Source organism: Antedon bifida, chromosome 8 (genome assembly GCF_963402885.1).
Source record: "Antedon bifida chromosome 8, ecAntBifi1.1, whole genome shotgun sequence".
NCBI lineage: Eukaryota > Metazoa > Echinodermata > Crinoidea > Comatulida > Antedonidae > Antedon > Antedon bifida.
Window position 1 is genome coordinate 3,065,997 of NC_136233.1, and position 27,688 is coordinate 3,093,684.

At 35.5% G+C, this 27,688-nt stretch overlaps 3 protein-coding genes across 3 annotated transcripts; 2 read left to right on the forward strand and 1 right to left on the reverse strand.

Moving 5' to 3' along the window:
- Positions 1-50: 50 nt before the first annotated feature.
- Positions 51-5,017, reverse strand: LOC144850828 (uncharacterized). The gene is made up of 6 exons (XM_078708300.1): positions 4,636-5,017; positions 3,525-3,821; positions 2,619-3,253; positions 1,993-2,218; positions 1,578-1,721; positions 51-382 (listed from the first exon to the last, which is right to left on the reverse strand). Exons 1-6 carry the CDS (start codon positions 4,799-4,801, stop codon positions 216-218), a joined length of 1,635 nt encoding a protein of 544 aa, XP_078564426.1. The 5' UTR covers positions 4,802-5,017; the 3' UTR covers positions 51-215.
- On the forward strand, positions 4,943-14,365 carry LOC144850859 (uncharacterized). Its single transcript, XM_078708345.1, has 6 exons — positions 4,943-4,986; positions 7,388-7,444; positions 7,743-8,225; positions 8,378-8,452; positions 9,186-9,254; positions 13,912-14,365. The coding sequence occupies exons 2-6, from the start codon at positions 7,396-7,398 to the stop codon at positions 14,145-14,147; spliced, it is 912 nt and encodes a 303-aa protein (XP_078564471.1). The 5' UTR covers positions 4,943-4,986; positions 7,388-7,395; the 3' UTR covers positions 14,148-14,365.
- Positions 14,366-16,192: 1,827 nt separating this feature from the next.
- Positions 16,193-27,020, forward strand: LOC144850803 (ATP-dependent DNA helicase Q4-like). The gene is made up of 19 exons (XM_078708251.1): positions 16,193-16,296; positions 16,974-17,107; positions 17,356-17,576; positions 17,996-18,795; positions 19,040-19,281; positions 19,766-19,885; positions 20,250-20,366; positions 20,881-20,973; positions 21,316-21,452; positions 21,909-22,178; positions 22,386-22,562; positions 22,673-23,219; positions 23,358-23,638; positions 23,817-23,942; positions 24,307-24,658; positions 24,957-25,247; positions 25,851-26,028; positions 26,302-26,443; positions 26,565-27,020. The coding sequence occupies exons 2-19, from the start codon at positions 16,981-16,983 to the stop codon at positions 26,799-26,801; spliced, it is 4,458 nt and encodes a 1,485-aa protein (XP_078564377.1). The 5' UTR covers positions 16,193-16,296; positions 16,974-16,980; the 3' UTR covers positions 26,802-27,020.
- The last annotated feature ends 668 nt before the right edge of the window (positions 27,021-27,688 follow it).

Sequence of the window (27,688 nt, forward strand, 5' to 3'; positions counted from 1 at the left end):
TACATTTTTTATTTTCCAGTTTCCGTGTACGATTTCCTATTTGGTATTATAATGTTAATCCTGACATTATATTTTAACCCATTGTACGTTCCATACATATCAACCATGGGGTACAATTCTCCATAACAGCTTAGATAAGAATAAAGAAAGACTCGGGCACAAATTATGTATAACGTATTATTTAATAGAAAAAAGGTGCATAATACTATTGATTTTTATAACTTTAAACTCTCTTTTTTCAGATTATAATTTCGAATGGAAGGCTGCATTCGCTTTTTATTTAACCAGGCTGCAACAAAGATGAACATCGCTGTAGCTACGTAAAGACCTGCACAAATAAACCAGGCTATGTCGTACGAACCAAAAACATCATATACTGTATCTGAAAGAATACAAATAAAGGAAAAGAAAAAAAAGGTAAGAAATGATTAACATTTCAAAGCTAACTTTCTTAACAAGTCATCGGGCCTGCTGTGGTGAGCCCAGACTGTTGTGCAGAGCCTCCATACTACTGTGGAGAACCTTCAGACGTATTGTTTTAGAGATCCTGCAGACTGTCGTGGAGAGCCGCCAGACTATTACGGATAGCCTCCAGACTACTACGGAGAGTCTCCGAATGTTGTGGAGAGCCTCCAGACGTACTGTGGAGAGCCTCCAGACTACTATGGAGAGCCTCCAGACTGTTTTGCAGAGCCCCCATACTACTGTGGAGAACCTTCAGACGTACTGTGGAGAGCCTCCACAGACTACTACGGAGAGCCTCCAGACTGTTGTGCAGAGCCCCCATACTACTGTGGAGAACATTCAGACGTACTGTTTTTGATCCTGCAGACTACTACGGAGAGAATGTTGTGGAGAACCTCCAGACTGTTGTGGAGAGCGTCAGACTATTGTGGAGAGCCTCCAGACGTACTGTGGAGAGTCTCCAGACGTACTATTGTGCAGAGCCCCCAGAGGTACTGTTGTGGAGAGCCTCCATTGGACTGTTGTTGTCGAGAGCCTCCATTGTACTGTGGAGTCGAGAGCCTCCGAACTGTTGTGGAGAGCCTCCATACTGTTGTGAAGAGCCTCCAGACTACTACGGAGAGCCTCCAGGCTGTTGTGGATAGAGCCTCCAGAATGTTGTGGAGAGGCTCCAGACGTACTGTGGAGTCAAGAGCCTCCAGACATACTGTTGTGGAGAGGCTCCAGACGTACTGTGGAGTCAAGAGCCTCCAGACGTACTGTGGAGTCAAAAGCCTCCAGACGTACTGTTGTGGAGAGCCTCCAGAGACGTACTGTTGTGGAGAGCTTCCAGACTACTGTGGAGAACCTTCAGACTTACTTTTTGGAGAGCCTTCAAACTCATGTAGAGAACCTTCAGACTTACTTTTGTGGAGCCTCTAGACTGTTGTGGAGAGCATCCAGACTACAGTGGAGAGCATCCAAACTACTGTGGAGAGCCTCTAGACTGTTGTGGAGAGCCTCCAGACTGTTGTGGAGAGCCTCCAAACCGTTGTGAGCCCGGTAGGTATTACAGTAATTCAAAGTATCTTCGTAAGCTTGCTTTTTCCACAACATTTAAAGGAAATATTTACCTGTAACAAAAGGTGTCAAGAGAGCACCAAGACCAAAGAGCAGATAGACAACTGCAACTGCCTCAGCTCTCACTTGGTTTGATGATAACTCCATCCCAATACTTGGTAACATGATGACTATAAATGAACGTGGGACGCTTATGCCTAAACATTGTTCGAATATCAAAATAGAAACATACATTTTAGAAAACAAGTTCTCATCCCGAGTTTCAATATAGCTTTTATGAAGAATTACAACGCTTTCGTCACAGTTCTGTTGTTCTAGCGAGTTACAGTTAAGCTTGGTTCCCACTAGAACGTAATGCAAGGACGTAAACGCAACGTAGGCGAGTTGACCAGTCTCCAGTGGGAACCAAGCTTTAGTGTAGATCATCTCCGAAGAGAGTGCGTTATACTCAAGTTATGGTATACCTACCAATCATAGTTGCAATTTGCCCGTTGTCTGATGCGATGAACGGGATAAAAACTGAAGGTACCGCGGCACCGAGGGCGACGATGCCGAACTGCGTCGTTCTCGAAATTGGAAGTCTATCAGAGAAGAATGCCGCTAATATTCTAGTTAGTAAGTCGCTTACTCCCATCCAAACTATAGCCCTTGATATTGAAGACATGTCCATTCCTGTGTCTGATAAATAACTTACCTGAAATTATAATAGTCATAATGGTTAATGGTTTTAAATGTGTATAGCATACAATACAAGTTAGTCTCTATGCGCTGTGGACTCAGATGTTACACTTTTCAGAGCTACATGCTTCTCCCCTAAGGGTCACATCATGTCTGTGCAGCCACTATAAGGCACTATCTCATCTGTCCACAACACAGTGGCTGAGTGTGAACTAGTACACCGGGATAAACCCCTACTCGTCTCATGTACTAGGTTCTTTTTGTGTGTGCACTGGCCCTACGGTTATATTCCTTATCCAAAAACCCTTGCCGATGTTATAGCTATATTACGGTTCCACTGTCTTAACCAAAATTAACAAAATAAAACAATTATGTGACATTTAATTTCTTTTCTTGTTTAAAAAAAATATACTTACAACACTGATGAAAGTAAAAGAAACAGCGGTTGACGAAAGAATAAAGCCCATCAACGCAATGACGAATCCAGGACGTCTAAAAACATTCCTGTACCTTTGCAGAACCGACATTTGTAATTGTTCGCGTGCTGTCTTATTAGCATCATCCTTATAAAGCATAGCTTTATTTTCTATTGGTTTTTCGTGTTCAATATCCGTTTCCTCTTCGTTAGCGTGGAACTCATATTGCGTTTCCTCTTCGTTTGCGTGTAACTCATATTGCGTTTCCTCTTCGTTTGCGTGTAACTCATATTGCGTTTCCTTTTTGTTTGCGTGTAACTCATATTGCGTTTCCTCTTTGTTTTTGTGTAACTCATATTGCGTTTCCTCTTCGTTTGCGTGTAACTCATATTGCGTTTCCTCTTTGTTTGCGTGTAACTCATATTGCGTTTCCTCTTTGTTTGCGTGTAACTCAAATTGCGTTTGAGCATCGTAGTCCTCGTTGTTGTGTTTGCGTTCATCGGTTTCCTTCACTTCAACCATCACCAATGCGGAAGTATATCCAACGAACGCAAATATAACGCAAAGTATTCGTAACGCAACGCGCCACGAGTACGTTACATACAGCCAGTCGAAACACGGAGAAATAAGAAGACCTAAAATAAAATGAAAAATATGTTATCAAGGTCTAAAGACCGAAGAATGGACAACAATGACAGGATGACTTGAAAACAGTAGGCCAATGACCCACTTCAGTCACACCCGGCTCACACCACGAATAAATGGCACACAATAGTTGATCGCGCAATGTCTAACGACGATGAAGCATGTTGATGATGATAAAAAAGTTATCAATTTAAAAAAATAATAACGTTAGATATGTTTTTTTCTGGACATGACCTTTAACAGAATAATAATATCACATACCAACACTAACACCACAGAAGGCGAAACACGTTGCTCTACTTGCGTTGCGTTCGTCACAGTTTCTTAAGATGACGTCAACGATAGTCAGGTGATTAGTGCTGTGACCAAAACCAAACAGGACACCATAGCTTATGTACAACACCACAATGTTTTGCGCAAATGATGATATAAGGAGGCCTAGACAACAGATGGTCACGCCTAGTACCACGGCTTTTCGATGGCCCACTGTTTGAAAGATAGCAGTGACAATAACAGAACTACATCTGTTAGTTGCAATGGATAATGCACCTGGGATACCTAAAAGATGAAAGATATTTTACGTCATTTTACGTCATATTTGGTTATTATTAGAGTATTTTTTCATACATTTTTAAATCGAATGAAAATGGAACTGTAAAAATTGGTTCCCACTCTATAAACGCAACGAACGCAATGACGTAAGCGCACAAGTGATTTGACCAATCACAAGCGATGGATTCGAACTGTCACTTGTCATTGGTCAATTCGCTTACGTTGCGTCATACGTCCTTCGTTGCGTCTCTGGTCTGGCATGCATTTTGGCATACATGGCTTATCATAACTAAATTTGATGATTTCCGAATCGCTTACACTGAAAAAAAAAGTCGCGAGCTACAGTTACGAACAAAAATCAAAAAGCCCGCTGTAAAAGATACAATAACATGACGTATGACAAGTGTAATCATATTCCTTTTACGTTGTGCCAGTATATGTCAACTGTTTGTTCGCTTCAAATCATATTTGAACAAAAGTGGATCTAATCCTTTTATCACGATCTTTGAGAGGTTAGGAAATATTTCTCAATTCACTTTGTAGGCCTAATACCATGACGGAAGATCACTTGAGAACGAAACTATGTCTAATGCATGTCTAAAGACGCAACACAAGGACGTAACGCAACGTAAGTGAGTTCACCAATCACAAGTGATGGATTATTCGAACTGTCGCTTGTCATTGGTCAACACGCTTGCGTTGCGTTTACGTCCTTGAAGTGCGCCCTATAAGTTAGAACCAAGTCCTATATGAGCTGAGCCGCTGTGATTGTGGACAATGGGCCTATATGAGCTGAGCTGCTGTGTCAAATGTCACCTACCTGCCTGAGTTGCAGTTGAGTTAAAATAACTCTTCAGTTGAATATGAAGCAAGTTGTAATTATACAACAAACCTGTAAAAAACATAAAATGTACAAATGCTGAGGAAATCACGACAATAGCCCAGTGACGTTTAACGTAACCAGTAAATCTGTGACAACACGACATTTTTTTATGCGTGACAAAGTACTTAACAAGACCAAGGAAATCAATTGCCTCGACAAACACAGATTTAGATCGAGAGAACGAAAACGGCGCGGTACTGGCGGATGATAGCCTGGTCCTGATATGAATTTTGAACGAAAACGGCGATAACTGTATAAACAGTGTGATTTAGATTAAGAATACAGTGTGTGAGTCATGGCGTATTTGTTGTTTGGAGTTTTTCCCCGGTATTTTGATACTGCACGCTTTATCGCACAATTTGAATATATTTATAACAATAGCCCAATAAACCTCTACCGTTAAAGGCTAGGTGCGGGCAAAACATTTCTATTGATCATACATTCCAATAATTATCGATCTATAGTTTCCCCTATGTTTCATAATTTTTGGAATTTTATTTGTGTTACACAAGGTTGTTGAAAATAAGCACTTTCTTATCAGTTCAAATTACACAGTAAAATCTCTATTCTTTTGTACACAAATAATGTTGTTAATAAAGAGGCATTTTTAAAAAACTATGAAAAATAAACAGTGTGGTAAAAAATGCTATCAGATGGCTTAATATAGATAATATAACTTGAATTTTACGTGTTTTTATTCAACTTCAGATTTTTATTTTCGTGCTGTAGCAAAAATTATCCACCGTATACCCACCATCTTTTGTTCATTTGCTAGAGAGTCACCGGACATGTTATTACATTAGGTTTAAATACCTAACTACTAAAAAAAAGTCTGTCTGGTTTTAATAGCAGAATTTGTCTAAATTTGGTATTTTACCATTTTAAGGGAAATTCATGTTTTTTGTCATGATATATGTTGCACATATTTCATTTATGTACAATTAACCAAATTTTATGTTTAAAATTCATGCCTGTACCTGAGCTTTAAGAATATTTTTCATTTAATTGAGTAGGGCTTATACCATAAAACATGTGAAAATGTACTAGGGACCTGATTGATTGAGTGTGCTTGCGTGCAATAAGGTTGAACTAAAAACGTTGATGTAGGCCTACCCATATTCACCACAACAACAAGATATAATATTACCGTACATATTACGTTTAGGCCTATATTGATTTGTATACATTGATCAATGGGTAGTCAAATATTCAAATGAACAGCTGTTAGCGCTGTAGTTATTCCACAAAACGGCGATAAAGCTGTTTAGTAGGCCTAGCACAGTTGTAGCTAACTCAATTCGTGAAACAGTAAATTTACCACGCGTCAATTTTCATCACGTTTTGGTTTGCTTTCATTCAAACAAGGATTATTATCATAACTATTTTTTACGAATAATTTCATCTAGTTTTAGTGAGGTAGGCCTACAATTATTATTTATAGTTTTTAGTTTAGGTAAACACAAATTCTGCTTCATTTCAGAACTGAACTGAAATTCTTCCTTTGTTGTATTTATATACACTGGAACACAAACCAACACGTCAGATATTATTGCATAATAAGTGGTTTTATTATGGACCTTCATGGTTTAATCGTAGGCCTAATCAGGACTAATCAATGTCGTTGACCGTCTAAAAGATTGTTTGTTTTAGCCAGAAGTGGTGTTCATATTTGCTTATTACATAATATCTGTACTTTCCAGTAAGTGTCGGTCAGCTATTTCAAAGCAAATGGTCAAAGGTAGTCAAGCAAACTAATTAACAACTGTAATTTAAAAAGCACGAAACACGTGCCTCCCTTCCTAATTCTCAGTATACACACATTGATTTAATTGGTTAAAGCCTACCAAATAAACTGATTCTAATGGTAATTATAGTTTAGAAAAGGTTAGGTTATGATATTGTATGAATATTGTTTTGTAATCCAGTCGTTGTCTTTAAAGGTTATGCATTTTTAATTATAAATAGCTTTAATATTCATACATTGTAAATGTTACAATGACGAAACAACAGAGTGAACAGGTATATATAGGTTTAGTAACATATAGTATTTGATTACTGCTTACAAAATAACATAAATATTTTAATATCTTACAATTTAAACCGTCAAGCTTTGACAAACTATTTTGAAAAAAAGTGTGATGTGCCCAAATATGGTAGTGATATGCTCAAATATGGTATTGCTATGCTCAAATATGGTATTGCTATGCTCAAATATGGTAGTGATGACATCATCATATTCATATGTAAGCACATCACATTTTTTGTCACATAAAGTTTGATAGTGTAGACAGAGCTTTAGTGATCGATCTTCTTTTTCATGTCGACGAGCTTGTTTTAGTGTAATTCATAATGCACGATTTAGCTCACAAAACGGTGTTATTTCACGCATAAAAAACAATTTATTTTCACGATTCAATTTATGCTGTACGACCGTTAATTAAACAAGGTTGTGTACTGTTTTATGAACACCAATTGTCCCTTCGTGTTAATAATTAATATTATATGCAATTTGCGTAATTGCTATGTTTTAGGCGTTCATACAGCGTCGTTTTAGACATTCTGTATAACGTTGTTCTTGTAAGAGTAGGCTATATCGATCTTTGGACTGTTCCAGCGTTTTGTCACTTTTCATTCGTTTTCTTTGTCTCCGTGATCGTCAGGTAATTCAGCATATTTTCTATTTCTGCAGCTTAAAGAATGAAGAATATTTTTAGCCTATCTAAACTGAAAACACCCATATCATCAGGTAGTTCAATTTCTTAACTTTTTTTTGTTGCTTAGATTTATTTTATTTTATCGTCGTTATTTCGTATTAAGCTCTGTCTAAACAATAAAACTTTATGTGACAAAAAAATGTGATGTGCTCATATATGGACATGATGTCAGATCATATCACTACCATGTTTGAACATATCACTACCATATTTGGACACATCACACTTTTTGTCAAACTAGTTTGATATTGTAGACAGAGCTTTACATAACATATTACAAAATATAATAAATGTATAATAGAGAATGCTGATTATTTTGAATAATTTCAGATCAAGTTCATCTTCAAGAACTGCAGAATTATAAAATGATAAGCCATTTAGTGTGTGACGTAGGCAGCCAGTTTTTGGAACAGTACTACATCAAAAACAGTACAACTTTGATGATGGATGATGACATCGGGTTATTAATTGACGAAGAACACGTAGAAAAATTAGATGAACATTTTTTATCACAAACCAAAGAAAAGGGCAGTGACTTTAACGAAAACAATGAACTACAAATTATAAGGCCAGTAACAACAGTGACGTGTACATACGCATGCGCACAACGTAACTCCGATCTTGAAACGTGTAATAAACTATTTGAGTACAGAAAAGAACTTAAAATGCGGTACACGCGTAGGATGACTAACGACGAGTTCGAAGCAGACTGGGAATATGTAGCTGGGATATTGACTGCTTTCGGCGTGTCTTCTGAAGAAATTAACAATTTCAAAATTAGGCCTAACGATATATGCCTACTTGAACATACAGGTAATGATGGTGATGACACGGCATGTTCTTTTCGTTTATTGTAAAAACAGAAAATAAAATCTTGTTAAAATGCGAAATTCTAACAAAATGAAGTTGATAATGTATACAGAATTGCCAAAGTCCAAAGTTAATTTTGTAATTACATTTTATAGTTGTACAGGGATGTAAAGAAAAGGCAGAAGAAGTCAAGAAAACAACTTCAGCCCCGGAGGTGCTATCTCCAATTGGTAGGTTTATAATTAGGGACTGGCTATACGTACAGCGGCTGTACGTATAACTATCTTTTGTTATACGTCCGGTGGCGGTTCGTATATCCTCGTCCTTATAATTATTATTCGTTAATACCTATTTTCTCAATGGCTATGGTAATGTAATTGGGACTAATGGAATTCTATATTTGAACTATAGAATAATAACACAAAATAGTTTTATTCAACATCATTCATGCATGCCTTCTATTATCAAAATGATACGAGCTTAAAAAAATCATTCTGGACCTTTGTCAGCTTGACCTTCTCTAAATTTTCACCGCATTCTTTTGATCTTATTCTACCTACTCGTTTTCAAAGCCACAATAGAAATCTACGCAATGGTAAAAATATTACGCAATTAAATGCAAAAACCAATAGGTTTTTTAATAGTCCAATTCCATACTATATTCGATAGCTCAATGAATTATACATTTTTTTAATCATTTAAAATTTCCCCTGATGGTGCTGCTATAATCTTGTTTTTTTTTGTTTTGGATTTTTGCTATATTTTTTTGATGTTGTATTGGATATTTTGTATGTTTATATAGTGCTGACTTCTTTTTAACTGTAACATTACAAGCAATTTGGCCCTTTGGCTACTATATTTGTAATAGATTTTTGATAGAATAATAATAGAATAATAATAAAAAAGGCCCAAGTATAAATTAATATTTACATGTGATTTTAATTATTGATTTTTTTTCTTAAGATACCAGTACTACTAACACAAGAAATTATGTCAATAATAGAATTCCATATGATCCAAGAAAAAATAAAGGTTTGTACTCCTCTGTATATACATTGTTTTCCCCTCGCTAAGTTCCCGGCTAAAATTTGAGATCACCACGTCCTACAATTTAGGGCTTACAATTTATTATTCAATTCGAAATTGTATCGATCGCTAATTCAACATAATTTCAATACCATCAACCACTGCGCTATACATTCGGTACATATCACTAATATTATTGTCTTTATACAGTATATTTAGAATTGATCTTTCTCATTATTCGTTTGCTCATCTCTGTTGGCCCTTTGGTATAATATTCGCATTTTTTGCTAGAATTGCTTGTTGTATACAGCATACGTTTCGTACCGAAAATCAGTCCGTCGTCGCACTTACGACGCAATCGCCAAAGATCTTCTACAAAATAATGGTCCGTAGTAAACTATGCGTTCATACAGCATTGTTTCGTCATAGTGTCCGTATACTGGCATAACACATCTTTTTGTCGCATAAAGTTTGATAGTGTAGACAGAGCTTTAGTCATAAAAACAGTATATAAAGTAACGACATTTTTCCACAGACAAACAAATTATGTTAAAGTTTTAATTAAAATTACACCGATATAATTTAACAATTGTTGAAGTTTTAGTTAAAATTACACAAATAAAATTAACAAATTGTTTTTAATAATAAAATGAAAATACACATTACCTTCTAAACATTTGATTTACAAGTTAGATGCTCTTGGAAGAAAAAAATGTCTATGTATCTTTTTAGTGATTTTACCAACTAACCTTATACTTATATTATTATAGTATTGATAGATGTAACTGTTCTTGTTGAATTAACATAAATTTGTTATACAACTTATCTAAATCGGTTACATTACATACATCCTATAATTCTTTGCTATTTTAAAGAGATTACCAAACTGCACATAATGCAGTAATATTATATTAAATAGAATGAATCATACTTAGATAAAAACAATGCGAGAGCAACATGAAGTATATTACAAATAATGAATGTTTATGATCAATCGTACAAATATTTGTATAAGGTGAAACACACTTTTATCGAGAGGCTAAGGCCTAAACCATTCGGGTAGGTAGCACGGTTCAGAACAATGTTAGACGGCGACACTAACAGTCGAACGAGCAATCAACAGCCTAGCCTAGCGTTGCTCACGCTGTGTAACACAATATTGCACTCTGACGTAAGAGTTCAATAGTAACACACAATCCTCCAATCAGATGACACGAATCTATTCAAAATGTTTTATCGGAGAGCCCTCTAGTTAACAATTGTCAGATTTAACATCATCTTTCTTATTCGTTTGTCCATCATTGTATAATCCTCGGTATAATATTCGCATTCTTTGCTAGAATTGCGTGCTTTATACCGCATACGTTTCTCACCGTAAACCTCGCCGTCGACGCAGTTACGACGCAACTCTGACGTCATATTACGAAATCGCCAAAGATCTGCTTCAAATGATGGTCCGTAGTCAACTATACGTTCATGCAGTTGTTTTAGAAAATGATTGTACAGCAGTGTATCAGCATAGTTCCGATTTCGAGCTTTCTCACGAATCTCTTTAGACATAGCATTTCTTTTAGAGTCTGGTCTCACATTTCTTGGAAGATATAATACATCTTCTAGACTCCAGCAGAGTAGTTTACTTAGTAACACTAAAGATTCGTCGTAAAACTCGTTTATGAGGACTAGGTCCATATCTTGATCGAGTTTAGCTATTATTTATAGCAGTTTCATTACGTAAAAGCTTCCTAGATAACTCAAAGTCAAACATTTGGCCGTTATTAAGCACGGTCGAAGATGCAGCTTCGGGAAATTTGGTTGGGTTCGTAAGAAACGCTTCTAACGGAGAAACACCAGTTATACTTTTTACTTTTCTTGCAAAACCGAAAAAGACAAACGCTGATTCCAACTGTGCTGATGGTTCTCTTAGTATTGTAATATGAACAGGATTTTTTTTCATGAAGTTATCTAAAATTGCTCGATTATAACGAGCATGTAATGTAAATATATTGTATTTGTAGTTTGCGTAATCTCCCTTGGTTACATTGGGTGGTGGTAAAAAACTTTGATGAGATTGTTTGTTAATATTACCAAAATGAATTGAATGCTTTTCTCCTATTTTCCTCACGAACGTTAGTGAATGTTTGTATCCGTAGAGCTCAATGAGTCTTGCAAGAGTTGTACTACCCGTCTTGGGCTGCATTTTGGAACTTCGATCGTAGGCCTATTGAAAGAGAAAAATGTTTTATTATCTTGGTCTTCCGGTAGCGCAGAATTAGAATATTATAATGAATTTATAGATGGGGCTTCTGCAATTGTACCACAATTAACCACTACCTGCCATCTATCTGTTAAATATAATTGAAACCAATCTATTGCTGTTTGGGAAATCGCATTGCTCTCATTTCGCCAAGTAAAATGCGCTGGCCCACAGTGTCAAACGCCTTTTGTAGGTCTAAGACAATCTTACCTGTTACCTTTATCTCAATTCTATTCTTTTAATATGGTCAGTTAGATGAATTAAACAGAAATCAGTCAAAAAATTGGGTCGAACCCAGATTGGAAATCATAGATGAGTGATTTTGTATTAAGGTAATCCATTAATTGGTCATGTACTAGTCTTTCAACGACTTTAGAAAAGGCCGAAAGTTTGGACACCGGACGATAGTTACCAACCACCGTTTTACTCCCCTTCTTGTGAAGTGGGATGACTTTCGTTAATTTCCATTCTTTGGGTACTATACCTGATCTGAAGGATAACATAATAATATAATTATGTTAATGGTTTTGCAATTGCAGAAGCCCCGTTAAAAAAACATTAGCTGGTAATGTATCTATTCCGTTAGCATTACTTGTCGACAATGTCTCAAAGCTCTAAGATACTTCTATAAAAATTAAGAAGGATGCGTTTGCTACAGTAAAAAGCATTAACATGACCGAAGTTAAATGTATTACTAGGATCGAGGGTCAAATTTGTTAACTAGCTCTTTAGCAACGTAAGTGAAGTACGAGTTAAATTCTTCAGCAACTTTTTTCCTATCATGAACATATCCATTATCGATCTCAAGACTAACATGATTCTTTTCACTATTATTTGATTTGGAGGCTCCAAGACCTTTAAGAACTTTCCATATTTTTTTAGGTTTATATTTATTTTCTTTAAGTTGCTCAGAGTAAATATTTACTTTTTTATTTTTTTATTCAATATATTACACAGAGACGCCTCACAAGGTGGAATCACCTTAGCTTCAAGTTGCCTTCAAACTTTAATGGAGTGTTCCGTCGTGACCACAGATGATGGTTATAAACGAACGAGAAAAAATACAAACAATAAACAGATTAAAATTGACCCTTAAAATCGTATTGTTGCTATTCAATCTGGGGGTAATATGTGTAAGTTTATTCACTGAAGCAAACATATAGCCATAACTCAATTGTATCTGTAATAGTCAATACAAAAGCTCATTATGATTATACGTTTTTGATTTTATTTTCTATTACACAAAATAAGTATAAGTTTCTTACCGTTATTGCGAAGTTTGTAACCGTGTTCTAAAATCCGGCTCATCCCCGTGTCTTGATAATGCAAATGGTTCTTGCTGGGATAGCAAATACTTGTAAAGTACGAAGGGTACTATCACGGATGATGTTACAACAGCAACGAAATACTTCTATATTAAGATAAAATGAACTGTTAGGCCTAATTCTAACTAGCATCTTCTATAAGAAGTGATAAATCAATTCAGATCTAACAGGCTTCAGCAGCAACTGTATGCTTATACGTTATATATACTTTCAAGAGTGTGAGGTCTATCATCATCGTCATAAGTTTTCATCCACTCCTGGATCTACTTTCCTCGAGAATTTTCTGATTCCTCTTTTCTAACTAAACTAATATTTTAATACATTATCCTTCATTCAAAATTGATTGATGTACCGTACATTAAATATTGTGCAATAATTTGTATATTTATTTCTAATCTATTTTGGAAGAAATAAAAGTAAAAAAAACAAGGCCAACAGCCATAAGTCGCGTGCTCTCAGAAAAAAATGAACTTTCAAAAAGTAATGTACTTTAAAACTTTTCTGTACATCAAAACAGTTCAAAAAGTACAGAAAAGCGATAAAACGCATAGTGATACCGGACCGACAGACCGACCGACATAGTGAACTATTGAGTCGCGTCCACGCGACTAAAAACAACCATAAAAGACAAACAAAAAAAATAAATATTATGGTATGGTACGGTATTACTAGTATTCTGTTTTACTTAAAGATATATTGTCCTCCATTTTAATGTCATAATAGTAATAGTAATATTCACTTGAAAAAATGTAGTTCAAAGCAAAAAAAATACCTAAATTGTCTGTCAGGCAATGGTTTTTGCGTTGGCGTTTCCTTTGTCTTTTTATAAGTAAATTAAATTTAATGCGACTCTATAGCTCACTATGTCGGTCGGTAAACACTAACTCAAATTTGCGCACGCGACTGCAGCCATGTATATGGCATTGTTTTTACAGAAGGGAATAACTTTCTTAAAACTGCAAACATTGCCTATTCAAAGTCTGCTTTTATTAATCTTTATTTTTTATATTTTTGAGGGACAGTAGGCCTACATCTGTTTCAAATATTTAATATTATTAACAACATCATTTTGTCTTTTTTTCAGAACGGAATGAACTTTGTCTAATAATTGTATTAAGTACTATATTTCTTGGTCTAGCGGTGTTATTTTTCATCTTAGTGTCAAAACACAACGGCAACAACATCAAAGAAGTGTTAGTTATTTTAGCCTTACTCATCATCGTCGGCTTTCCTGTGATTCGGAGCATCATTAAACGACAGATCAACACAAAGAATAAAAATACAAATTTCAGAAGAAGACATTTCTATAGACATATCTAATAAGCATTGTAAAATGATTAAAGATTGTATTTTGAATATGCCATTTTAATGTAACATAATAGTTATCCACTTTGACCAAAAATTGGGTCGAAAAAAAATGTATTTACCAGAAAAAACTGTAATTTAAAGCCAAAAAATTGTCAAATTTGCTGCAAGCCAATGTGTTTTTGGTTGAATTTAACCATTTGTTTTGTCATTTTATAAGTGAAAACATTATTTTTTTCCTACGGAAGTGATTAACTTTATTAAAACTACAAAATAACATATTCAAAGTCTGATTTAATTAATCTTAATTGTTCATGTTTTACATCTACAATCGTTGTGTAACTATAATTTACAAAGACAGCTACATACCTTTGATATACTCATACTAATTTTATGCATTCATCAAATGTTTTCAACTTTCTGGTTGTCCGTTTCGTACCGTTACCTTCATTACAAAAAAGTAGAATGAAGTGAAGTTATTCTAAACATTTGGTTCTTTTAGTATCCTTGGTTAGATCCTTGAATAAGTGATTTAATGTACGATAGATCAAAACACTTTGACCATCAACATTGAAAAAACATTATTTAAAGCTCATTCATTCATCACTTTTTGGGGATTAATTTTATGCCTGAGAAATCGTTTTGTAGAGTTACAGCAAGGAAGATTGTTACAAAACAGCAATCTGTATTCTTAGTAAATTCAATGTACTTAAAAAGAATAACTTACTTAAGCCTTGTTACAGCTAGCAGTGCATAGGCCATCAAATACACGTCTCCATCTCACACGGTTCCGGACAATGCCTTCCACCTCTGTCCAGTTGTAGCCAGTATCCTTCACCTCCTTATCCAGTTCTATCCTCCATGTTTTCCTCGGGCGTCCTCTAGTTCGTTTTCCTTGGCGATTCCATGTTAGGGCATGCCTAGCTATGTTGTGTTTTGGTTTCCTTAGTGTGTGACCAATCCATTTCCATTTTCTTCTGCCAATCTCAATTTCCACTGGCTCTTGTCCAGTCCTAACCCAAAAGATTCTCATTTTTTATTTAGTAGAATAAATTTATCTTATAATAGTTTAGTCCCAATTCCGATCACGATCACGATCGGACAATTTTAAGTCCAGTCTTTCTCTCTTTTTTTGTCGTAAGTGTTTCTGAGTTTAGGTAGTTCTGTGTTTTTTAACCAAGCTGTTACGTAGGTGGCAGATTTGTTTGTGCTGTTGTTTTTTGTTTTAAAAATAAATTAAAATAAACATTTTAATAAAAATATTCAATTTTATATGTTTGCTACTTTTTGATTATTTTTATTATTTATTTTATTATTTTCGGCAAACACAGTTATACAGACATAACAATACAAAAAATAGCTAGATTGCGCCAAGGAGTGGCAAAAGAGGCCAACAGCTTCTGTCGCCATATTAGGCGTGCCACTCCAACAAAAAAGCTAAAACGTACAGAAATCAATATAAATATATAATAAAATTATATGGTTCTACAATGATTTTTTTTTAATGGCTTTAAAATGAAATGAATTTCTGATATCAGCCGGTAGCCTATTCCACAATATAATAAATCGAATTGGAATACAATGTGTTACTATCGGTTTTAGATATGAGATGTTTAAAAGTTAAAACATTCAAATGCCTGATGTTAATAATCAGCGTATTTAAAATCAAACAATATCTGTAGCCTGTATAAAATAAAAGTGAAATAATTACTTTTAGATTCAATATTGTTTAATTTAAGTGCAAGTAAACTGTCTGCATAAGGCTCTTCAAAAATTCGCTGGTGAAGTATACAGTATATACATATACAAGTTTGAGGAGTTAATTAGAGACAGTCACAGTGAATAATATAACGCAATAAATATTGTGAAACTGTTTGTAGAGCGCGCGGGAAATTAAACTACTGAACTGTATCTAGCTACTTACAAAGTTTAATGGACATTGACTGAAAAGACGTTGTCCTAAAATGATCATAATAAAAACGATGCGTAATAAAAAAAAACACCACTGGTATTTACCATTGGGTTAATTGTCGTTACATTCTGGCAACGATGTTCTTCCAAGCATGACCATCACATACACACGAGGTCACATCTCAGTACATACGTCCAAAGATAGTGTTGATACGTCAAATAAGCCGCGAAAGTTTGTAATCAATCGCAGAGAGTAAGTTTAGCTTGATCTCTCCCCCTGTCTTCTGAGCCATCCCATCCTGGCTAAGCCATAAACACTATGCCTAAGCAGGCTACCTAGGCCTAGTAGTAGTAGCTAGGTAGGTCGTGAGAGAGGGATAGAGCAGGGCCCTAACTAAATAGTTGGCCTACTACTAGCTGGACTAGGACTAGCCTATTATGAGGATCTAGAATAATAGAGTCTAGGCCTATACTAGGTAGCTAGACTAGTAGGGCGTATATAAACAGTAAACTAGGCTAGTGTAGGCCTACTACTAGGCGGATGGGGCGACTTGACTGGATCCCCTAGCAGTAGCTATTGAGTGTAGTAGATGCTTTCGAGTTTTTATTATGCGCAATTTGAACGATTTGATTGCGCAAAAAGGCTATTTGACAACTTTAAATTTAAAAACAAACCATCATCGTTGGCATGTCATCAATTTTGTTATAAAAAGACTACTACTATACTGGCCTACTTAATTTAACATGTTGCTTGTAAAATGACAAATTGCTAAGATTAAGAACTTTCTTGCACAATTTCAAATTGAGCATAACACTTCTTATTCTAAGAAGTTTTCTCAGGCAAATAACAGGATAAAATATACATTGTGAAGTGGAATATTATAACAATTTAACATGCATATGCCTATATTATTTAATTTTTTTGTACAGCTGAAAAATGGGTGTTGAAGAAAGAAAATCAGTTTTAAAGAAAGCTCTCAAAGAATGGGAGAATGCATTTGCAGTACTTCACGACAGACGACCAAACAAAGATGACATTGAAAAAGCTTCTGACAAAATAAAAGGTTGATTTTTACATACGTATGATTTTAGAGTGATCTACCTAGGATAGAGGAGACGTATGTATTAGGAATAGGCTACACTTCTGCTGCTTCCAGATATTTACAACAACAATTAAAACCATTTTTTCATTGAAGTATCATCCAGTATTTTCTTACAGGTATTTTTTGGAAAGATGTGTACAAATCTAAAACACATTGGTAAGTGACTAAAGTATGGTGATCCATTTAAAATGTTTTTAATTACAATATAGGCTACTATAAAGAATATCGTCAACTTGGAAGACCAAATAGTGAAATTGTAGCTAAGGAAAAGATTCTCTATGATGAAAAAGACAAAAAAAGCAGTCATAATACTGGAAATGTTTGGGGTGCGCATTTGAATATCAAAGAAAAGATAGATACAGAAGCAACTAAGAAAGTATCACCTGAAGAGAAACCTTCGTATGGGTTGAAGATAAGAGAGTTCAATAAAGTAAGTCATAATTCAAGGTATATCAATGAGGCGAGTGATTGACCGAGTGATTTAGATAGTGGAACCGTAATTACGTAGCCATAACATCGGCAAGCGTTCGTGGCTCACTCGCTCTATGGTTCTTCTGGTAGAACGAGTCTTCTCGAATTAGGACTATAAACCGTAGGTCCAGTGTACACATCTAGCTTGTGTGCACTAGTAGGAGGTTACCTCAACCTGTGCAATTTAGAGGTTAAAAAAAAACAAAACAAATAATATGTACATTATAATTTCTATTACATGTTTTGTAAAATGAATTGTTTGCTAATTGGCTTTCTCATTTTCCTAGTTTGATTTTTTTTTTTAATTAGCAAAGGTTTGCTAGAAGAGTTTAAACTTTTACAACAACTTTAATTATTATCCATAACACTACATTTCAGGCACTTCCAACTTCAGCTCGTAAAAGAACGAATAAACTAAAAGTAGTAAATGTTTCCGCGGTTCAGAAAGAATTGATTGAAGAGGATGACTCAACATTTGACCTTCCATCGTGTAAATTAGTTTCAAAGTCTGATAAGCTAAAAAACACATCAGTTGCTTCTGCATCACCAAATATTTTAGCAAACAAGAAGCCCAGACTTGCTTTGGACAATGCATGGTTGAAACGATGTCAAACAAAATTGATAAAAGAAAAAACAGTTGATGATGTTCCAATGGAAACAAACAATGATAATGAATTAAACAACTTTGAAGAACAAACTCCTCATGTTACTACTCCTTCGAGAACCTTTGATAATAATATTGATGATAAGACTCTTAGCCAAGTTAATAAAATTCAACAAATTACTGATTCGAATGCAGTTACAGAAACAACTTCTATAAATTTACATAAAAATAACGAAAATTGCAAAAGTAATCATCAAATTGAATCAAACCAAATAAGGACACGGAAGCGAGAGCGAGAAGAGTTAACGCCTCAAACACATTTGAAGAATGAAACTAAAAAACGAAAGGTTGATTCTGTAGAAGCGACGCAAACTGCAGGGTGTGAAAAGGAACAAAACGAGCATGTTGCTTCTAAGGAGACAGCATCTAGTATTTTAGACATACAATCAGCATTACCGCGAAAAATAGAAAATAGAATTAAAGAAGATGAAAAGGAAGAGGATCAAGAAAGTAGTGAGGAAGAAAAGCCAGTAAAGAAAAAGAAGAAACTTGTAGTACCATCAGCACCATCCAGGTAAAGTTATAAAGGGGCGGATCCAGGGATAGTACTAGTGAGTGCACGCTCTATGTTGACAGCTAAGATGAAATTATGAAGTATCTTTTCAATATTATATTTCAAATCAAATCTATTTTATTTCCATCAAAATAGCAAATATTTACAATTATAGCAATACAAATGTTTTTAGCTTTCCACCTATTTAGAAAATCCTGAGTCTGCCCCCAAGTACTATTATAAACATTACATGATATCTATTCAGGAGTACAGCAAGCCTTAATGAAAACTTTGTAAGGATTAACCTGCGAAAGAAAGTCTACACACGAGCACCGAGTAAAATGACCGGTCCACAATACAAACGACAACAATGGAAGATCAAGATGGGAAAAGCATCGGGAAAGTCATATGGAAGAGGCGGCGGCGGTGGTGGTGGATGGCACAAACCTGGAGTTTGCTTTAAATGTGGACAAGAAGGTCACTGGGCAAAATTTTGCAAAGGAAGGCGTAAGTGTAAATCAAATGTCACCAAGACAATGTCACATAACAATATGTAACAACATAACCAACATCTGAGCTGCTACAAACCAATATTTGTTGTTCTGTAGTAACTTCTGCAAAAAGAAAAAATAATATTTTCAGAATTGTGTCACCAGATAATGTCACAAAGACAATGTCACACATCAAAGACCATGACCAACATGCTCTTTGTTGTAGTAACTTCTGCAAAAAGAAAAAAAACATTTCAGACTTGGTACTGTACTGTAAACAACAATACATTTATTCAAATATCTCACTTCAAGAATCCAAGAACATAAACATTTTCACATAAACAAATATGAAATTGGTCATTATGACCAAATACTGTATGGCTGCCATCATGAAAACCACCCGGTAATGGCAGATTATGAGAACCAATTCATTCAAACGGATTCATTTTAAAAGAAAAGAGGGAGAAATTGTGTTTTTATTTAGTTGGTATTTTTTTTAGTTCCACCCAAACCAGACAAAGAAGAAGAAGATGATATAAAACCAGAAGATTTATCAGAGTCTCCATTTCCAACATTGGAGGAAGCAGCTCTTGCAGCCACCGGTATCAAACACCCTAAAGGTTTGAAATTCATTTCGATTCGATTACCAGTGGTTTACTTTTTAAAACTTTTACAAAAATCCACTTTGCTCTTCTAATTAACTGTTGTCTTACCATAGTTTCTAGTCGTCATAGTTTATCATAAAAAAATTACTCATAATAGAATTGAAACATTTTATGTTTTTGAAGATAGCATTGATTCTTCGTCAAGTGTTTGTACATCTAAACAGTCTGTACTAACTAGGTCAGATCACTGTATCTGTCAAATATCAATAGTACATCTGGTTTAATTAACACCAAAGAAAAATCGTCCAAAAAAAAAGTAAATCATTTTATATTATTCAGTACTTTTCTATATAATTAATTAAATTCTTATTTGAACCAGGTGATGTGATCTTTGACTTCTTGAATGCTCCGACCCCACCTCCTGATGATGATGCACCAGTAATCAGAAACCCCATTGAACCATTATTTAGACTGAATGAAAATGGCAGACCAATAGGTAAGTGAAGAATTCTTTGGTAAATCAATATATCTCCAGTTCAAATAATTTGATACAAATTTTCTTTGATGCAAAATCCATATCGTGGCTTTTTTATTCATAGCTTGACTCTTAGTGTGTTATATGTTGAGAGAACAGTATTGCATAATGGCAAGGGATGTAATAGGAGTAGCATGTGAGAGACATGGTTTGCCTTGCATGCATCTTTAGGCTCTCATTACCTCGAATGAGATGTAAAGCTGTTGGTCCTATGTAATTGGACTAGCATGTGAGAGACATGGGTTTGCCTTGTTACCTGTACAGTTAAGACAATGGAATCATATTTACGTAGGCATAACGTCGGCAAGGGTTCTCGCTCGCTCCATGATTCTGGTGGTAGAGTGAGTCTTCTCGGATAAGGACTATAAGTCTAGCTCATGTGCACTTTAAAGAACCTAGTACATCTTTCGAGACGAGTAGGGGGTTACCCCGGTGTACTAGTACATCACAGCCACTGATTTTTTTGTATTCATAGAAACTCCAAATAAGGTATATAAAGCACTGAAAGAAATGGGATATGACTCATTCAGAGGTGGTCAGGAGAAGGCCATTATGAGAATATTATCAGGTAAGAGCACTTATCAGTGAGGTCATTGTCATCATCATAATCATTATTACTGTCATCATCATCACATCGTCGTATTGTTTATCATGATAAAATTCCTGTACATGCCAATTCTATCCCGGTTTCTATACAAATGTGAAGTTATGGACTAGATACTTTACTGAGCTTTGTTGAGCCATTTATACAAACAATACTAAATAAAGAGAGAAACATTTGAATTGTACCTTGGATTGAGACTCAAGTCAAGTAAAAAGCGAAGAATATCAAAACATGCCTGTCGCCCTCTGACCGATAATTTGTCTTGTGTAAACCCAATCTTAGAATATCAGTTTCATTTTGCTGTAGGTCTGTCAACTTTAGTGGTGCTCTCGACAGGAGCAGGTAAATCTCTATGCTATCAGCTACCAGCATACATGTATGCTCAGCGATCACATTGCCTTACACTAGTCATCTCGCCTTTAGTGTCTCTTATGGAAGATCAGGTAAGTGAAATCTAATGCGTAGTAATATAGTATGCTGTATAGTAAGTATAGTTTGTATGGTAATATAGAAAATATAATATTATTTAAAACTACATGTCGTTTGAAAGTTGCCTGTTTTTATATTAATGAAATATTAATGTGTGTAAAGGCCAATTTACAAGCGGTAACAGTAATAAAAAATATAGAATCTATGTTATTCCTTATGACAATTAAATACACAAAGCACGGAAAGGACGGACGGTTTCTGCTGGGAATAGATACAGACCTTACGGTTGGACAAGCTATACACTTCTTTCTGCTTACCGTTACCGCCCATCTGTGTAAATTGCCCTTAATGCTGTGTTTTAATTTATAATACAGTAAAACCCCTATTTAGGAGACATCTTCTGGACCTAAACAAATAGTGTCTTAATAGTGGGTTTCACTGTAGTATGCTTTTAAAAAATTCATTTCCAGGTCATTGGCTTACCTGGCTGTCTTCAAGGTGCTCGGCTTCATAGCAACATGGCGAAATCTCAGCGTGAAAGGGTTGTGAAAGAGATCATAGAGGGCAAAGTTCAGGTTTTGCTGATCTCTCCAGAAGCTGTAGTTGGAGGCGGAGGTGGTGGAGGGTGTCTTCCACCATTACACCAACTTCCTCCAATTGCATTTGCTTGTATCGATGAGGCTCATTGTGTCTCAGAATGGTCACATAACTTTCGGCCATCTTATCTTATGGTTTGCAAGGTGAGTGCAAGCAAGAGATCTTATTAGAAAAGTATTTTTTATTTCAAATTTAATTCACTAAAATGGTCAAATGTCCCAGGTCAATTTGTTTACTTGATTTCTATGTTTTTCTGCCATTGTGGATGGCTATAATGTAAAGGGTAAAGAAATTATGTAAAAAAACAACTTGTTCCAAGTTATCAAAACATTATTTGTTGGCCTCCTTAGGTTATTCGTGAACGATTTGGTGTGCAATGCCTTTTGGGATTGACAGCCACAGCTACCATGTCGACAGCCATGAGTGTTGTCAGCCATCTTGGTATTGATGAAGATGCAGTGGTGAGAGGAAGATCTGTCCCAAATAACCTCAAATTATCTGTTTCAAAAGATGAGAATAGGGACAAGGTTAGTTGTCTCTGTTATAGTTGAAAGAGGAAGATATTGTAAACCACCAAACTACAGCCTAACAGTACACACAAATTAAAAGTATTTTTGACACTTTTTTTATATTGCAGGCACTGGTTGAACTCCTTCAGGGGGACCGTTTTAATAACTTAGATTCCATTATTGTTTATTGTATTCGACGTGATCAGACAGAAAAAGTGGCATCCGTTCTAAGAACATGCCTTCCAGATGGAAAAAGAAAGAAGGATCCAGAACCTGAGGAAGATCCAGAAAAAGTAGAGAAGGCACCTGATGATATTCTAGACAATGTAGAAAAGGAAGAAGCTTTTGAAGATGGAAAGAAACAAAGAAAAGGAAAAACAAAGAAGGATCCAGTAACTGTAGAAGTGAATGAAGAAGTGAAGAAGGCACCTGAAGAGATTCAGGAGAATGTAGAAGAGGAAGAAGTCAATAAAGAAGAGGAGGAAGTCACCAAAGGTGGAAAGAAGAAACAAAAGAAACAAAAGGGAAAGAAAAAGAGGACTAAAACATCTGTTGAAGATCCAGAAGTGGAGATACAGAAAGAGGAGGAAGTCGGCAAGGACGGAAAGAAAAAACGAAAAGGAAAGAAAAAGGCAGAAAAGAAAGTTAAAAAACCAAAAAAACCAACATATAAAAGTATGTATTACATTGTGTTTAATACTGATGATTTTATCTAAACTTTGGTATTAACTTTTTTATTTTATAAAATATAAAGTAGTAAACACATCATAGAAACAAATTGTCAGTAAGAATAATTTTGTTCAATACCACTAGCAACTATAAAACCAAATGAAAGACCAGACATCAACAGTGTGGAGTCATACCATGCAGGCATGACAGCTTGTGAACGAAGAAAAGTTCAAAATGCATTTATGTCCGGGAGCATCCGTATTGTCGTAGCCACTGTTGCATTTGGAATGGGACTGGATAAGTCTGATGTCCGTGCCATTATTCATTACAACATGCCAAAGAGTTTTGAGAGCTATGTGCAGGAGATTGGCAGAGCTGGACGTGATGGCAAACCTGCACATTGCCATCTGTTCTTGGATTCACAGGTGAGCGTGTCCAGAACATATGTCGGTATCAATTACGATGTTTATATTTTGAAATCTTGGATCCTAGCTTGCCTTTAGTTTTGTAACGAGCCAATGTTCTATACGATTACAATACAATTATACTTTATAAGGATTATTACATGAATATTAGCAACACTATAATGAATTGTTTTTACAGGGTAGAGATCTGAGTGAATTGAGACGTCACACCTACGCTAACACACTTGACAGGTTCACCTTGAAGAAACTCTGTCGTAAAGTGTTTGCACCATGCAGATGCAAAGAGAAAGCTAGAGCTAGGCAGGTAAGTATTTTATTGTATATAAAGCTTATGGTTGTGAAACATAGACAGACAAACCCATGGGCCCCGGAGCTTATGAGGGCCCCTGAGTGCCCAGAAGAGAAAACGATAAAATATGACCGAGGCCTCCAGTTGGATGGCCACTTAGGTTCCTAAACCAGGGGTCTCTGGCCTCTGCGTTATGCCCATGAACAAAGAGGTAACATTCCAACAGAAAAGAAAAATTTGTCACAGTCTTTACTTCCTCCATCAATTTTAGGTTTCATACATTATGACCATATCTGACCTTTTTTTGATTGGGTGGTTAGTTGTGTGTACGACCTTTCTGTAGAATTGTAATTTAGGTCTTTTTTTAAAACTTTCTAAGGCAGCTAAAGAGCTTAAGGCTTTTCAAGAAGAAGATGATGAAGACTATATGATGATTCCAGACGAGGTATTGTCCCAGAAAACATCAGAAGTCATTCCTCAGACTCCAGATGATGCTGGAAAGATTACTACCGCAAGAGATGATGATCTGTCAACCGAGAGCTCAACAGCATCAGTAAACAATTCAAAAACATCTGATGGCTTGGAAGAACAGACTCCGGAAGAAATACAGGTGCCAACAGAACCTTCTCCACAAACGAAAAGCAGTTATAAAATACCAAGACTGTGTCCTGGACATGAAAGAGCAATATCTATTGAACAGAATGTGGAGAGCTTAGATATTAAAGAAGAAGGCAAGAGCTTATTATTGTAATACATAATACTAACATGAAATAGATTCATCTGCCATAAGCTATCTAGCAACCCATCTTTTAAGGTTGTTCCTCACTTGGACGCAACACAAGGATGTAGACACACTGTAAGTAATTTGATCAATAATTCCACGATGGATCATCTGAACTGTCAGTTGTTTTGGTCAAATGACTTGCATTGTGCCTATGTTGTTATATTGCTTCCATGAGTCCATGTTGGAACTTTACCATTTGAATCTTTTTTTCAACATCAAAAGCGACAATGACATTTCTCTTGCAGGTATTGCCACACTTTTATGTAACCTAGAACTGCACCCACAGCAGTGGGTCAACAACCTGCCACCAGCATTGGCAACCTGCACCATCAACTGCTATGGGGGGCCTAAACAGCTACAAACCATGGCTCACAAGTGTCCTGCCCTAGCAGCAGCCATTGCCCTCCATCAAGAAAAGACTGGTAAATCCTTGAGGAACAAGAGTAGCCTTGAGTTCCCGGTTGTGGATGTTGCAAGTGAGATGAACTGGCAGGCTGGTATGGTGAAGAAACAATTAAAAAGTCTGCAGTGGAATGGTAATTAGTAGTACTCAGTAAAAGTAAGAGAGAGTGGCGTAATGTTATGGGTATTGCACTAGCATGTGAGAGGCATGGGTTCGTGTCCTGTTTATAAAAATGTCATTAGCTACCAATGCCATACAAAGTGCAAATATCTGCTGCTGGAATTGGTGCGTTACAAATTCGTACTATTATTAGTATTATTAATACAATGTAAATACATACTAGAAAATATACAATCATTTACAATTGAGTGCATTTTTAATATCATTCGAGAGGTCAGAAAAAGGGTCAATATTGCTTGTATTGTTAGGCAAGATACTTCATTCTGCCTCATCTGTTGGATGTGACATAAAGTCGTTTTTCTTTGGTAGACTACTTAGATGAGTAAGAGATTGTCTGCCGGTGTTCTGATCATGATCTTTCTGGGAGATCAGTCTTCCACGAAAAAGGTCACCCAGAAGAAATAAATAAAATCAAAAAGTAGTGGAATTAATCTTCAATCATACAATATCTTTCTTCATACATTTCTTTTTTAATGTAATTAATTATCATAAGGAAATCAAGACATCAAATTGTCAATTTCTTATGACCAATTCCGAAACTCTCTTTCATTTGCAGGCCAAATGAAGTCTGGTGTAATGGTAGAACTCTCAGATCTTGGCTTCCACTTCCGATCACCTGGTGATCTGACTGACGAGGAACTTGATGGTGTTGTTGACTTTCTCTACTCTAAAGTTAAAGGTCAGGAAAAGAGAGAGTTATACCAACTGAAGTGTGTGTTCAAGGCACTTAACAGGTATTAAGCTCTGTCTACACTATCAAACTAGTGTGATGTGCCCAAATATGGTAGTGATATTCCCAAATATGGTAATGATCATCATGTCCATATATGGGCACATCACATGAAGCACCTATGTTATGGAATACATTACCAATAGACAACACAAAGACTAAATTTTGACTACATCTTATCACCTTTTGTCAATGATATGTTTATGTTGTTTTGTTGGCAATAAAGTAAAGTATATAAATAAGTCTGATTGGTTGATACTGAATTGTTTGTTTACAGTGTATCATGTGACCACTTCTGGATGTGCAGTGCGGACGTTGATGAAGAAACTAGTGATGAACTGAAACAAATTTTAAGAGAGTACTTTGATAAGAGTTCGTTTGTTCAGTGGATGGAAGATGACAATGAGGTTGAACTTGATGTAAGTAAAATAAAAAAAATAAATACATTGAAAAAAAAAACAACTTCTAAATTGGTGCCCAAAATGGCAACATCACTTATGCAATTTAAAATAATCTTCTTACATTTTTATATAATTACAGAATTCTTTAATAGCTTCGGCGGCATCTGTTCGTGGATCTGTGCGTGGCTTTATCAGCCTACACCACGACAGGGACTTCTCTGGTCGCGCCATTGCACGTATATTCCATGGAATCGCAAGCCCATGCTACCCCGCACAAGTGTGGGGACGAGATCGTCGTTACTGGCGGTGTCATCTCAACTTTGATTTCAATCTGCTGATAAAAATTGCTACTGAAGTTGTACTCAAAATGAGGTAATTTATATTGTTGAAGAAAATACAAACTCATATCTATTTATATTTCTTTGTTTTCACTAAAAGCAAAACATTAAAATTCCCTGCAATTTCAGGCTGGACTAAGGTGAAAATGTACAAATAATGTATATATAAAACTTCAGAACAATTATAATTCTTATATAGTAATAATATTTTTGTATTATATATAAATATGCTAAGCTTGTATATTAATAGAATACAATTAAATAAAATAAATAAATTAAAAGTTATTTTCACCTTTTTATTTTTTGACATTTTACTATGCCATTATAAGATGATAATATATGCGCATATGCCAATATTATCACTTCATAAATGTATTTTTAAAATATAGCCATTTAAAAAACAAATCGCTATGCAGTACTATATGCTGTTTAATAGTATTCAACCATTTTATTTTTTAAAAAGCGTAGCGCAACGGCTATGAGCACTCAATGACTGGAGGCCTCAGAGCTTATGTGGTGCCTGAGCGGTTCCCATAGGAAACTTAGGGTTCCTAAATTCCGGCCACTGCATTATGCCACTGGCCACTATAAAATGATAATTACGCTATATATGTACACATATATAACGCCATATTTTGGCCATGGATTTTTTTTTTGGTCATTTTTTGAAAAAATCCCTGTACTATAGAAGGAGAAATTTTCGAAAAATGGCCAATTTTCGACCCCTTTATTTTTTGACATAAATGGTTACTATAGCATAATAAACATGCGCAGAGTCGAATAATGGGTTCTGCGCATGTCAATTGTGCTATAGTAACCAGTTTTATAAAAAAAAAAAAAAGGTCGAAAATTGGTCCTTTTTTGAAAAAATCCCTGCGCAAAGGGTACAGCTCAATCTTCTCATTCGGAAAGGTAAAGAACGCAA

Excerpts from the sequence above, each read along its gene's own strand:
- LOC144850859 (XM_078708345.1), top strand. The coding sequence starts at position 7,396 with ATGAAGAATATTTTTAGCCTATCTAAACTGAAAACACCCATATCATCA. Across the intron at positions 8,226-8,377 it reads ATGCCTACTTGAACATACAG|TTGTACAGGGATGTAAAGAA; the intron begins GTAATGATGGTG and ends TACATTTTATAG. Across the intron at positions 9,255-13,911 it reads TGATCCAAGAAAAAATAAAG|AACGGAATGAACTTTGTCTA; the intron begins GTTTGTACTCCT and ends TCTTTTTTTCAG.
- LOC144850803 (XM_078708251.1), top strand. The coding sequence starts at position 16,981 with ATGGGTGTTGAAGAAAGAAAATCAGTTTTAAAGAAAGCTCTCAAAGAA. Across the intron at positions 23,639-23,816 it reads ATCTGTTCTTGGATTCACAG|GGTAGAGATCTGAGTGAATT; the intron begins GTGAGCGTGTCC and ends TTGTTTTTACAG. Across the intron at positions 26,029-26,301 it reads GTGTTCAAGGCACTTAACAG|TGTATCATGTGACCACTTCT; the intron begins GTATTAAGCTCT and ends GTTTGTTTACAG.
- LOC144850828 (XM_078708300.1), bottom strand. The coding sequence starts at position 4,801 with ATGTCGTGTTGTCACAGATTTACTGGTTACGTTAAACGTCACTGGGCT. Across the intron at positions 3,254-3,524 it reads CTTCTGTGGTGTTAGTGTTG|GTCTTCTTATTTCTCCGTGT; the intron begins GTATGTGATATT and ends ATTTTATTTTAG. Across the intron at positions 1,722-1,992 it reads GCAAATTGCAACTATGATTG|GCATAAGCGTCCCACGTTCA; the intron begins GTAGGTATACCA and ends AACAATGTTTAG.